This window comes from Cynara cardunculus, assembly GCF_001531365.2.
Source record: "Cynara cardunculus var. scolymus isolate 2C chromosome LG 5, CcrdV1, whole genome shotgun sequence".
In the NCBI taxonomy this organism is placed as follows: Eukaryota; Viridiplantae; Streptophyta; class Magnoliopsida; order Asterales; family Asteraceae; genus Cynara; species Cynara cardunculus.
This window is the reverse complement of record NC_037532.1, coordinates 33920743-33935263: the sequence shown is the minus strand read 5'-3', so window position 1 is coordinate 33935263 and position 14521 is coordinate 33920743. Positions and strand designations below refer to the sequence as shown.

At 31.0% G+C, this 14521-nt stretch overlaps 1 protein-coding gene across 4 annotated transcripts; it reads left to right on the top strand.

The window, feature by feature from the left end:
• Positions 1–12192: 12192 nt before the first annotated feature.
• Positions 12193–13696, top strand: LOC112513395 (cyclin-dependent kinase inhibitor 7-like). 4 transcript variants are annotated; one of them, XM_025119643.1, is made up of 5 exons: positions 12193–12650; positions 12774–12826; positions 12959–13135; positions 13234–13367; positions 13482–13696. In XM_025119643.1, the coding sequence occupies exons 1-4, from the start codon at positions 12348–12350 to the stop codon at positions 13301–13303; spliced, it is 603 nt and encodes a 200-aa protein (XP_024975411.1). In that variant the 5' UTR covers positions 12193–12347; the 3' UTR covers positions 13304–13367; positions 13482–13696. The 4 variants fall into 4 exon arrangements, with proteins under 4 accessions (XP_024975411.1, XP_024975408.1, XP_024975410.1 ...); XM_025119640.1 differs by having other exon boundaries at positions 12914–13135; XM_025119642.1 differs by having other exon boundaries at positions 12914–13135; positions 13474–13696.
• Positions 13697–14521: the final 825 nt, after the last annotated feature.

The following is a 14521-nucleotide window of genomic DNA, read 5'->3' as shown; positions in this document are numbered from 1 at the left end:
TTATATTTAATATATGTATATATTTGGTGGGTTACCGATGAGAAAGAGAGTTAAAATAATAAACATAAGAAGGGATCTCTACCATTGGATACATATTAGGATGAGATGCACATACATGTACCAGATCAATCCTTATATCAAGTACGATTCATGGGTGAATTTACGATTAAAGATGATTTAAGGTTAAGATCTCTTCTTATGTTTCTCACCTTAACTCTCCTGCTCACGTGATCTTTCGCCTCTATACATATACATACATATATGTGTGTGTGTGCATGTAAATACTTATTATTAAATGATATATATATATATATATATTTGATTTCAATAATGGTACTTAATGTAGTAATGATTCATTATAATTATAATTTTAAAATTATATGCTTCTATTGTTTTTTACAAAGCGGGTACCCAACAGGTTCTCCAAACCCGTCGGGATTAGTCGTGGGCAGAGATGAGGGCTTAAACGCGGGTCAAGGATGGAGGGAAGCATTATCCATCCAATACCCGCCCTGTTTCCACACCGACTGCCAATTAAAGAGATATTGAAGATGACTTTGTACATTCTTGTAAACAAGTAAGTTCAAGGATATCCTCTTAATAATTAATGGGTCATTTATCGTGAAACTTAAATTAGGAATTGTTTGTGAAAAACATTTTGTGAAAAAGTGCTTTCAAATATAGTAATCTATACTATATTATAAAACATTTGACAAAAACTCTTAAAAATAATTTTTTATGAATAAAATATTGTTTATTGATACATATTATTTAAAATTCGACATTACAAGTAGTTGTAACACCCTAATCTTAACGTCATGTTTCAGACAAAAATTCAACATATGACCCATTTGTAAAGTCATATTTTACCAATTCTATAATATGCGAAAGTTCATTAAAAAGTTAGCCATTCACAAATCTTCAAAGATAAAATATCTCGTATAAGTTACGAAAACCTTGATAAATTTCATGGTAAAACCGTTGGTTTGTTGCTCTTTTTTATTAGGGAAGGTTATAAGTTCGAGCTTTCACTTCAAATCGATTTTCGTTAGAAACAATAATAAAACTGCAACCCTTCAAAGAGTCGAAGGGCAAGAATTAACCCGACCATATTAGCCATTTTGGATTTATATTATGAGTTCGATTTTAGAACATTTAAAGACACCCTTAAAATTAAGCGGGTTCACTTTTTAAGATCTTTAATTTTTCTTTGTTATATCGAAACTATCCTTTTTTTTTTGAGAAAATTATGTATTTTCTTCTGTTTTTTAAAATTCAAAAGCAATTATAATATCAAATATAATTAAATTAATTATTATACAAATAATACTATAAATATATTTTTGATAAACCAAATTAAGGTGATATAAATGATTTACGTCTCTGTAGTTGAGAAACTTTAGTTTTCGTTTATATGATTTGTAATTTATTACTATTTTCGTTACTATATTAATTCTTACCTTTTTAAGTACTGGGGGACCAAAATAGTAAGACATTGTAAATTACAAAAACTGAAACAATAATAAATTATAAATTATAAAGGACAAAAATAACAATAATTACAAATTATAGGGACGAAAAACTGTAATATCTAAACCACAAGGATGAAAATCATAAATTTTGAAAAATAAAATATACATAGATTTTACCTATAGTCTATCATTAGAATAAGAGTAAAATACAAATTCAGTTTTGGTTCTACAATTTGAAATTATAGGATGATCATCGTGGTTTGTAAAAACATTTGGATTTGGTCTCTTCTTTTAACGATCGTTAAAAAATTCCATTATATAAGAATCATTTTCGTTTTTTTATTGATTTTTTTTTTGTATTTTTTACCCAATCAAAGAACCACAAAAAAAAACAGAAACCAAAATCATAAAATTGATTTTGATCGAGTAAAAAGGAAAAGGAAATCGACAAAAGAACGAAAATGATTCTCGTTTAACAGAATTTTTAACTGTCGTTAAAGGTATGGACCGAGTTCAGACGTTTTTACAAACTATAATAACAATTGTAATTTCAAAATTATAGAGATGAAAATTGTTATCTTACAAACTATGAGGACCAAATTTGTAGTTTACTCTTAAAATAAACTATTAATATAAAATCCGTCAAATTGCAAAACATAATATAAAAAAAAAAAGAGAAAATAAAACAAGGGTTGAGAGAGTTGATCTAATCGAGTCTGTTTGTCAACAACGTGCTGCAGCCGGCTATTATTATATTTTTAAAAACCATTAATTAATCAATAAAACAAATACAGAAAAAATATATTTTATTATAATTAAGGATAAAATTGTGTTATTAAAAAGTAATAATTACACAATTTTAAAATTGTATATCTTTTTCATTGTAGACATTTATTTTGAGACGGATGGAGTATATACGAGCTCGAATCCAGGAGATGCAAAAAATTCTTGTGGTCACGAAGGTTTACCTGCAATGACTTCAGGTCATTCATGGTCAGTTAAAAGATCAATCGTTGCGTGTAAACTGATTGAAAATCGACAGTTATCCAAAAAAATAAATATATACATTGAATAAAACATTGGGTGGATTATTTTATTTTTGTAATTATAGGTTTTCGGGTCATCTTATGCACACTTACTAATTTTTGAACGACCACAAATGACCTAGAGTCATCGTAAATGAACCTGCATAGTCACAAGGGTTTTGATAGAGTTTGGATTCGAACCAAATGAAAATAAGACTTCCACTACATTTATCTGCGTCTTAACCAATACATCAGAGCCCAAGTAATTAACGTACTGTGGATTTATGGATTGAATCACAGAGATATTTATAAAAATTGATAAAAAAAAAATTAAATTAGATAAATATAAATATAAATATAATAATTATGTGATTATTTATGAAATATTTGATGGTTATTTAAAGATTAAGTTACATAATGCGATAATAAATCTAATACCTCTCATTTATTTTGTAAGTGAAATATACAAGAGATTGTAATGTAAATCAATTAGAAAGAAACCATTTAATTTATATCGCTTACTAACAATTAATTAAATTAAATATTTTGTGTGTGTTTCGTATCTTATTAAACCCATTAAGTTTTGGTTATTGTACGTAAACAATTTCACATTTATAGTTTTTGCTTAATTAATAGAGTTAAATGCATGAAATAGCAACCTACTTTCACAAAATTTCTTATTATAGCATTCTACTTTTGTTTTTCTTTATTACAGTAATGTACTTTCAAATTATTTTTTATTAAGGCATTGTACTTTAAAAAATCTACTCATAATAGCAATGGGTAACCTGTTACCTTTTAAACCGGTTAACCCTTTGACTTTTTTGCTTGTGTGACTTTAATGAGGTGATGTGGATGACACATCATTTTGATGACTTAACTAAAATTAAAATTAAAACATATTTCAAATTATTATTAGTGATTTTCATTTTTCATTGCTATTATCTAAAAAAACATTTAAATTTTTTTTTACTTTTTCTTATTAAGTTGCATTTAAATTAAATATTCTTAGAGTAAAATATTTATTAAATAAATATGCAACATTATTTTCGAGATATATTTTATTTGTAAAAAAGACAACTTTTCTTATTTTATGTTATTCAAATAAATACATATCTTTTAAAGTTCTCTTTAAAATATTAACGAAATAAATTGTTATCTACAATTTTTTAATATTGTTATATTAATAAATACTTCAAAAAAATCTAATTAATTTAATATATTTATACGTCAAGTAATTTTTTTTTAAACAAAAATTAATATATTCGTCAAGTAAAGATAATATTTTTTGGTAAAAAAAGAACAAGTCTTATTTTCTTTTTTTTCAAAAACACATATTTTTTTAAAAATATTAGCGAGATAAGTTGTGTTCTACTAGTTTTATTGATATTGGTATATTAATGAATAATTTAGAAATTTTTTAATTCATTTAATACATTTATTAAAAAAAACATGTAAAATATCTAAATATTAAAATTAAAAATATAGTGTTTAATAAGAACTAGTAGATGCTATAATAAAATAATTTTGAAAGTACACTGATTTAGTAAGAAAGTCACATCACTATAGTACATGTGGACAACCTACGTGGACAATGAGGTGGCATGGAAACCTAGTATAATGGGTAAATTTAAATAAAAAAGTTACACAATGCTATAATGGGTAAATTTTTCAAAGTACAATGTCTAAATAAAAAATAATTTGAAAGTACGTTACTGTAATAAGAAAAACTAAAAGTACAATGCTATAATAAAGAAATTTATGAAAGTAGATTGCTATTTTATGCATTTTGCCCTAATTAATATTGTCAAACTTTTTCATATTAAAGATTTGTTCTAACAGTTGATATCTGAGTCAATTCAGATTCGTTCATTAAGAATACATTTTGTAGAATCAGATTAGAAAATCGGATAAAATATTTATATAAACAAAAAAAAAAGTAATAATGCTTCAGTTACTTATGGGCTGTTTACTAAACGTTTACTTGGTAAGTGCTTTCCGAATAAATTTTCTTATCGGATGAACATGACAATGACCAATAATCTTATCGGGTAAGAGCGATGAGAACGATGGAGAGTCTTACCCGGTAAGTGAAGATTACGACTCTTACCCAACTAAAGTTTTACTCATCAAAATAAATTATAGTGTTGACTCTTATAGGTAAGCACTTACCGGGTAAGCATTTGGGTAAACAGCCCCTTAGGGTTCGTTTGGTTTGTCAGAATAGTTTTGGGGGATTTGGATTTCGTGGAAGGATTTGAATTAGAGGGATTTGGGTTTGGAAGGATTTGAAATATTTGTTATGTTTGATTTGTAGGATTTGGAATAAAAATTAATTTCATTCTTTATGAATAATTTGTAATAACAAATTATAAATAATTGAATTATCTTTTTATTAATTAATTATTAGAAAACAAATGAGTATAACATATTTTTAAATATTATTATTTACAAATCCTATGAAATCCCAACCACCTCCGTGGGATTTCAAAATCCTATGTTTGAGAAAATTTTGAATACGAGCAATCCTAGAAGGATCCGTTTGGTTTGTAGAAATGAAAAAGATTTGGAGGGATTTGGATTTCAAATCAATTATAGTCTCGTGTTTGGTTTGTAGGATTGCTCGGATTTAAAATTCTAGGATTTTTTTGAAATCTCTTAAACATAGGATTTTGAAATCTCGCGAAGATGGTTGGGATTTTGTAGGATTTGCATATAATAATATTTAAAAATATATTAAAAATATTTGTTTTTTCTAATAAATAATTAATGAAAAAGTAATTAATTATTTTTATAATAATTTATGATATGTTATTATGAATTATTCATAAAGAATGAAATTCGATATTCCAAATCTTACAAACCAAATACACCAAAAGTTTCAAATCCATCTAAATCCAAATTCATCTAATTCCAAATCCTTTCATGAAATCCAAATCCCTCAAAATAATTCCATCAAATCAAGCGCCGCCCTTAGTATTATAACAACATCAGATGTTTCTTTATGAGCCATTTACCTAACGTTTACTAGGTATGCTCTTACTGGTAAGAGTCACCACTCTCACTTACTTTAATGATAACATTCCTAATCATCAAAATAGAGTGATGGGAAGCGTTTATAACCGGTAAGAGCTTACCTGGTAAGACCCTCGGTCATGCCTTGTCTCGTACCGGGTAAGATTATCGGTTCTTATTATGTTCACCTGGTAAGGTAATTAAACCCCTTAAATCCTTACCAATAAGTGTTTAATGAACGACCCTTTAGTCTGGTTTCATATTATGTTAAAATCAACGTGTATCAAATAATGCAACATTTATAATACGGTTCATAGTCAATGTTAATTTCGGTATACATGTAGTATTATTGCCAGTCTTATTGCTTACTTTTTATATAAACAATAAAATTCTATGGTAATTATAGTTTCAAAAAACGTGCACCCATATGTGAAGCATCAAGCAGTTCAAATGTGATTAAAAATTTTAGTATTTTTCATATTCCTGTTCCATGCAATTGCACAATATACATATATAAAAATGTGGTAAGTCGTGTGACAGACTTCACATATAACTCATCGAAGCTACACAATTATTCAAATTAAATACATTTGTTACATTTCTAATTGTGACAGTTCCACATCTTACAGTTTCTCGTTTAAGGGTTTGACGACTTATTCGGTTGTAGCATTTGTTGGATCAACATGGTCAACTTACAGGTATCAAAAACGCTGAAAAACAATCCCTCTTGAATGACACATTGTGTTGTTTTTTGGGTTCAAATCCGCATCATACAACCAAATTGTACTTTGTATATTAAGTTGAATTTGCATCCGATCCATTGCTGATTTTAACTCAATTCATGGTTTCTCGACATGACGCCTAAATGTTGATTTTCTCAGTCATAAGGATACCTTGACATTTTTTGCATTGTGACTTTCGTTTCCCATTTTCAAGAATAACCAGGTAAAATCCATCCCAAACATCACACCTTCGATTGTGCTCGACACGACTTAAACAACGTGACTGGCAGCGGATGAAGTACCAAGATTGTTGGATTACATATGTAAAGTAGGTAAATACAGAAATACGAGATTAAAAGAGTGAAAAATAGGTGAAAACACGAGTTGAAAATTAACAACCACCAATAACACTAGGATTAAAATCCATTGTCCTTGTCGACCAATCACGTGAATACACATTATCGGAGAGAGAATATGAACATGAATTAAACAAATTTATATTAAATAAAAATCAAACATGTCTTGATTTCATCAGTAGAATAGACTCCAGATTTGAGATTTTGCGATATCAGATTTTTATCTATAACGCTTATATATACTCATGGATGATTAAAAAAGGCGAAAACAGGCTAGAAAGCCCCTCCAACGACTAGTTTTTTTGAAATTCGGTTGGGCCTTCATAATCGGTCCTACACATCGTTTTTGACGGACCTGCGTAAACCAGTCCGTAACCGGGCTCGTAATCGATTCTCTTTCGAAGTTGTCTTTGGGTTTGATCCTCATACGAGTGGCTTCTTGAATAAGTTTTATGGGTTATGAAATGGACTGTTTATTTGGGCTATAAAAAAAAGTTATTATGGGTTGTTGAGTATCAATTTGTGCCATTGATTTAATTCAATTTTGGACATATTAAATTGAATATTAATTTTCAGCCGTTAATTTAATTCGAATTTTAGCCACTTAAATAATGTTAAATTGAGTCGATTAATGGGCCGTTTATCAAAACATTTATCCAACTATTACGGGGCTGTTTACTAAACCGACTTCATTACCTTACCTTGTGAACATAACAAGAACCGAGATCTTACCCGATAAGGATCAAAAGTATTACCCGATAACCGAGGGTTTTGTCTCTTACATATTAAGCGCTTACCGGGTTATAATGCTTACCATCAATTTATTTTGAATTTTTCATGGCAACGAATGTTGCCACATAAGATAAGTAAGCGTTTACCCGGTAAGTGTTTGTAAACGGCTCCTAAAATCATATTACCTTATCGAATGAACATGATAATGATCGAGAATTTTACTCAGTAAGACAATGACAAAGACCAAGAGTCTTACACGGTAAATGAGGTTGACGAGTCTTATCTGGTTAGCGTTTATCAGGTAAATTGTTACATACGATATGGCATTTTGAAATATCATATTTGATTAATTTTCAAGATACCATTTTTGATCATTTTACATTTTTATCAGCTAGTTTTGCTAAATATAATTTATTCATCAGCTAGTTTATCAGGTACCAACTTTTGCCAAAAATAGCCTAACATTAATCAGGGTTATAATTGGAGAAAATGTCAAAAATCTCCTAAATATTACTCTAACTAGCGTCTCAATAAAATAAGTTATAAGTTAACTTATATCTATCTAAACGTATATTCAAAGATAAGTTAGCTTATATTTACCAAACAATGCCTAAATATTTTAAATAAACGATCTCTAAGTTAAATCAGAGAATTGTTCATATAATTTAATTTTCATCTGGACCCTAGATAAGTTTTCAAGAGCCTGGTCATCAACACGTGATGATTATTTGGTTTTATGTGATTAATTAATCAATCAGCTGATGGAATTTATTGACAGTGTTTAATTGGTATACAAAATCAGTACTTGTATCAGTATTTGATATTGACATAATAATATTTTATCATTATTTTGTAATTTAAATTGCCATAAATTAAATTATTACTTATCGACTATGAATTTAAAAAACATGAAAAATAAGATTTTTAACGTTATCAGTTCAAGAAACATGAATGCATCAATAAAAGTAGCAAATTTGTGTCTATTCATCATGTACTTAGTTGGACCAATTTTAATAAATGGCAAAAACATAATGATAGTTCTCGACTGCTGTTCAATTAGTGAAGCATACGACGGATTGTAGTTTAGCATTTAAAAACCATCAAAGGACGTGAATCAATTAGGAAGAACCAATCAACCTAACATTTTTTTTTATTAACCTGGATATCCAACCCGCTATGCGAGCCGACTAATCCCAGGGCGACCACCTGCTTTGCAGATAGCCCGGAGTCACCGCATTTGAACCTCCTGGTACTTTTGACCTTTGAAGCCAAACTCAAACCAATCAAGCACCACTTTTGTGGTTAATCAACCTAACATTTCTAACCGTCATCAATGAAATCAGGATACTTTTTATTATATGTCAATGATTTCACGTTTACAGTTACCACTTTATTAATCTTGCACCAAATTTCGAAATTAGAAATTTATAACATTTTCAAGTCGTTTTGGATCTCGTAGATTTTTTTTATTATTATAACACACTATATAAAGACAGATTGCACCAAAAATCAGGTCACCTTTTATCTTATTCTTGTTTTTAAGAACCCGTTTTTAGAATAATCATTTTCAAAAAACCAAATCTCAAAGTTTCTCATCTATGAAATAAAGAAATTCATGTTCCCCAAAAAAAAATGAAGTAAACATAATTGGTTCAATTTTGGTTCCCTAAACTAAGAAATTTTAAATTTTTTGCTCGAACGTGGAAATGGATCCCATAACTTTGAAAGAATTGGGTGTCGAAGGTGTCGTTGGGGTAATCTCGTAGTTCCTACACGGTGGAGATGCAGACCACCTGCACCTGTACAGAAAGGCCCTATGAAGCTTCAAAAGTACGAACGAATAAATAGTTGGTTCTATTGTAGTACGGTTTACCATATGTGTAATTAAAAAGAATACATGTAACCAAAAGAGTGGTGCCTGATTGGTTTGAGCTTGACTACAAAGGTCAAAAGTATCTGGAGGTCCCAGGTTCAAATCAAAGGAGGAATAAAAATCCCTTTGTAGCCACAGAGGTTCAAATGCGGTGACTCTAGGCTATATGCAAAGCAGATGGTCGCCCTGAAATTAGTCAGCTAGCATAGTGGGTTGGATAACCAAATTAATTAAAAAAAAGAATATCTGTTAAATTTACACAACAAAACATAACTCCGATAATGACTACAATATTTTTTTATGAGATAAGGTAAAAGGTAAAACAAAAAAGTATTCTCATCGTTGAATTTCAGATGTTTAATTTCTTGTCTAGTACCAGTTGGTGAATGGTCGTTTCTATTTGACAACTTCTTCTTTTTTTGTTGCAAAAATGAAATTTTTTTCATGGTTTTCATATAAACAATAATTTTTTTAAGTATTTGACAAATCTGATTTCTGGAGGAAATAATTCGATTTTGATAAGCAAGAATTGCTCCTAAGAAATTGGTTATTTAGTAAAACATAAAATCACCTTATTATCTCCAATTTCGGTTATATTTTCTAATTTTTTAGATGTCACAGTAATCACTTTTGAAACACACATTCAACACGGAGTGAAGTAGATTTTTTTTCCAGTTGTAATACAAAATAATTACTGCAGTATAAAATAAAATAAAATAAAACAAATTTTAAGATAAAAGTTAATTATAGTTACAAAATATTGTGCAGAATACTAATCAATCGGAACTAATCCTAACGTGTTACAATTACAGTTTTGTGTTTCATCATTTTAACCATAAAAACTCAAGTTTAAGTTTCGATGCGCTATTCTAGTCACTCAGTTTTCGTACAAATAATGTCCAGTGGTGACACACACTGTATCATAACGATGACATATTTAAGAGTCATAAGTTTTTTCTTCCACTATGTCGAGATAATTGAGAGATGGGACGGGAACCCCTGTACAATGAGTAATTATCCCATATCCAAACGCTCCATAAATTATTGGGAGAAGTATAGTCGTTTCTTTCACTTCTCGTCCTAACGTCTAACTTGATACTACCACAATGAATATAAAATCCACTGTAACAAAATAAGAATGGAGAAAGAAAATTCAGTGATCGACCCATAAATGACTAACGAGAGCACTTATCTCCCCCCCCCCCTCCTCATCTTCATTTTACCATGGTAAGCGCTTACTGGTAGATTGTTTCATACGATGCCGTTTTGGTGGACTAAAATTTTACCCTGTAAGTAACTGTTAGTGTTAAATTTTACCCGTATGTGTTTGGTAAATGACCCATTTAGTATAATGTGATAACTTAAAAAATTTCATGTCCTCCCCTTTTCTTCATAGGTTGCTTTTTAGTTCCATTACTAAAAGAGTGATAAGAAATCACCAAAACGATGGATATCAGTAATTTGTAGATACGGCTGCATGTGTATGAAACGACATTGTACTAGAAACTTTGGATGCTTGCAAATATTTGGGAACTTACGGGTAGCGATTGAATTGATTTGGGTGGCATTGATTCTTTTGGCCCCAAAATTAAATGCATGAGCATGTGGTGCCTTGTCCCCTTTTCTTGTGTTCGGTCTACTGTCATATCATTTTAGAACGAGAATCATGAGAACATCGTTAGCATTTAATATGGCTTTAGATTTGTTAACATGGACAAAATTTGTTGAACGACTCTTGAAAATACTCATAATTATAGGGTTGAGTTTCGTAGACATCTTTATAGGGTTGAGTTTCGATGAGAATGAAAGTTATGATGAGCAGGGTAAGAAAGAATCTTCACCCTTTGATCAATCTTAACTAAAGATCAATACTAATGCGGTGCACCAGATCAATTCCCGTGATAAACGCAATCCATGGGGTATTAGGGGTGGAGATGAGATTAAAGTGATCAAGTGTCCAGATTCTTTCTTACGTTTCTCACCTTAACTCCTATTCTCACGTAATCATTCGTCCATGTCGTGACATTTGAAGAAGATGGTTTTGCTTGTCCTCGAACATTTCATTTAATGGAGTCTTCTGTGTTGGACCACATACTTCTTATGTTGATGAGAAAATTCTTGCATCTTACATCTCTGCTCACCAATCACATAAGTCATAGCATTACATGTCCGATCTCAGATCTCGTTAGCTTTAGTCATTGAATGAGTCAAAAAATATTCCTTTATATTGATAACTTTAAATGCGGGTTTCATATGGGATCGGTTGGATTTGTTGATAACCAACTTTTGACAAATTTTTTTTATTAACCTGAATATTTAACCTGTTATGCGACCCGACTAATCCCAAGACGACCACCTGCTTTGCAGATAGCCCAGAGTTATCGCATTTGAACCTCCATGGCCACAAGGGAATTTTTATTTCTCTTTGGGTTTGAACATGAGACCTCATGAATTTTGACCAAATATTATTAAAGAGGAAATGTGAAATTAAATAAAATAAATTTAATATATAAAAAATTGATATGTGTTAATTTTTTTTATGGAGTGTTAATTTTTTTTAAGGAGGTACGCATCTCAATTAACTTCACAAGATTTACGTGTTAAATTTTGGGACATCAAATTTTTACCCACTAATCACCAAATCATCTGTTCATCACCATAACAACCCGCGATGAAGACGATAGACGTATGAGTTGGAACTGCAACCGCATTATTGGTGGCGCCGGCCGGTTACTGGCGTATTTTGCCACAAATTCCGGTTAACCGATAATCAACTGTAACCGGCAAATACAAACTCGCCGCCGTACACGCCACGATCAAAGCTCAAACATGACGACGGTATAATTGTGGATCTGGTATAACGTTGTCGTCAAATCTCCCGTTACAGCATAAAACTCTAACAAAAAAGTAGAGAGAGAAAGTGCGTGAAAGTGAGGAGTGAGGACCACACGGCCACATCCAATCGATAAGAAGCTTTCAAATGGAATCCCTGCCATCAGCGTCGTCGTCATCATCACCTCCACACTTTTTTTTCTCTCAAACTAGAAAACAGAAAATCACAGAAGAAGATATTATTCTCCATTTGAAGAACTAACGTACCGCTTGATTCTTACTTTGGATAAATTATATATATAATGTATACGTGTGTATAAATGGTTGAGTATATAAGGAAGTGCAGTAACGGAGTTGGTGAGGTAGTGGTGGTTGATTCTGATCAGGTAGGAATGAGGACTAGAGCTGTGGCGGCGGAGGAGGAAGAGGGAGCAGAGAAAAGAAGGAAGGTCGGTAATGGAGAATTGAGGTTGCCTTTGCCGACGCTAGTTCAAATTACTACGGCGGGGGAGATACGGTATCCATGTACTGCCAGCGCCGCAAGCCGTAGCAGCGATCATGTCCCAGTGTCTTGTTGCTCTAGAAATGGATCGACGGAGGAACGTCAATTCACAGATCTGGAGGTATGCATATGATTCACAGTTTCATTTTAAATTTTACTCTCTATCTCCTCTCTATTTCTTCGTATGTGATTTACTCGTACGTACTCAATAACTTGAATTTTCCGTTTTCAAATGAATTTTCAGGAAATCGTTGAAATTGGCGCAGTTGCGAGATGTAGTTTAGACTCAAGAGCAAGGTTTTTGTTAATATTTTATCTCAATCTCATATTTTCTTCAAAACTTGGAAGATGAATATATGTTCTTCATGATTCATTTCCTTCTAGAAGCAAATCAAAACTCGTTCTCAACTTGATGGATCATTCTTTTAGCAAACGGAGAAGTGAGTTAAAGGCCGGATCAGGCGAACAGAAGACGATTACAGCAAATCAGTCGACGGTTATCAATTCTCGCCGTACAATGCCAGCAGAGAAGATGCCACCTGCAGCTGAACTCGAAGAATTTTTCGCCTCTGCGGAGACAGAACTCCATAAACGTTTCAAAGACAAGTGAGCCAACGAATCTATCATCTACTTCTTCTTCTTCTTCATGTTGGAAATCAGAGAAATAATTCGTGTAAGAAATCTACATATGCCATAACTTGCAGGTATAATTACGACATTGTGAACGACACTCCATTGGAAGGTCGATTCCAGTGGGTTCAAGTGAAGCCATGAAGATGACGATCGATCCATCCATTACATCTCATCAATTCTTGCATGAAATTAATAACAAATTAAGGTAGAACTGTGCAGTTTAGTTTTATTTTTTTTTTCATCATTTAACTCGAAATGTTCTCTAGATCTTGAAATTTCAATTTCATCCATTTAGATCTTCTTACTGTTAGTACATTAGGTACTTCTCTTGTTCAGTGTCTGCAATTCTATGTGTGTACGGAGAAAGCTAGCTATTGCTACCGTTGGAACCAAAATAAGGAAGAAGAGTACATCGACGATGTGTACTTTTGCACCATACACTTTCTTGCTGTTGCATCTCTGCAATTTCCTCTGATCATACGAACAATGATGCCATCACACAGGTAGGTGTTTTTTTAAGCACATCTTTTTTTTCCATATTTAACTTGTAATTCTACAGTTATATAAATTAACAATGTTTCTGTTCAAGCCACCGGAGTTGTTGGTAGAAATGATAAGCTTTTAGTTTATTTTATAGAAGTTAGTTAATTAAACGTGGTAGAGGCAGCCGGAGTTGGTAGCGGAGAGCGGTGGTTTGGGGGAGATTGCCGGAGTTTGGGGGAGAAAGAGATGCGGAGTGGGGTTGGGGAGTTACAAATAACACTGACGCCTTGCCGTGTAAGCTACGGCCAGATGTGTATGAATGCAAAAGCATAAATTAAATATCCCATGTGGATCCATTGGCGTGAAATAAACATTCTTTATAAAATTGAATGCTTATTAATCCAAGAAATAGCGATGTAAATTTAGATTTTATTTTATTTTATTATAATATTATATTTTGAAAGTAAAATATCTTTATAGATATAATATTGTAATAAAAAAATTATTTTACAATTAAAAATATCAATATGCATGATTACGATTTTGTAACTTTTAAAAGTGTTGTAATCTAAAACTGGATATTAAGATATTGTTTATTAGTAATTTAATAAGTTAAATAAGATTTATATTTTTTTATTTAGTTATAAATAACTGTTTGATAGTGGTTTAATTACATTAATTTATTTAATAAGTTTTTAGGAAGACTTTATGTAGAAAACCAAATTTTTTTAACTCGACTTTCCCAACTAAAAAACACGTTCATTACATATGTGAAAAAAATCATCTCAAACAAAAACTTTCTCAATCTAAACAGACAAATTAATTAACACAAACAACTTTATTCATATACAACTTACTGGAAAAACAACCAAACAT

Coding starts and splice junctions, on each gene's coding strand:
- LOC112513395 (XM_025119640.1), top strand. CDS start 12,348: ATGGTTGAGTATATAAGGAAGTGCAGTAACGGAGTTGGTGAGGTAGTG. Junction 12,827..12,913: donor AGTTTAGACTCAAGAGCAAG/GTTTTTGTTAAT, acceptor ATTTCCTTCTAG/AAGCAAATCAAAACTCGTTC. Junction 13,136..13,233: donor CATAAACGTTTCAAAGACAA/GTGAGCCAACGA, acceptor CATAACTTGCAG/GTATAATTACGACATTGTGA.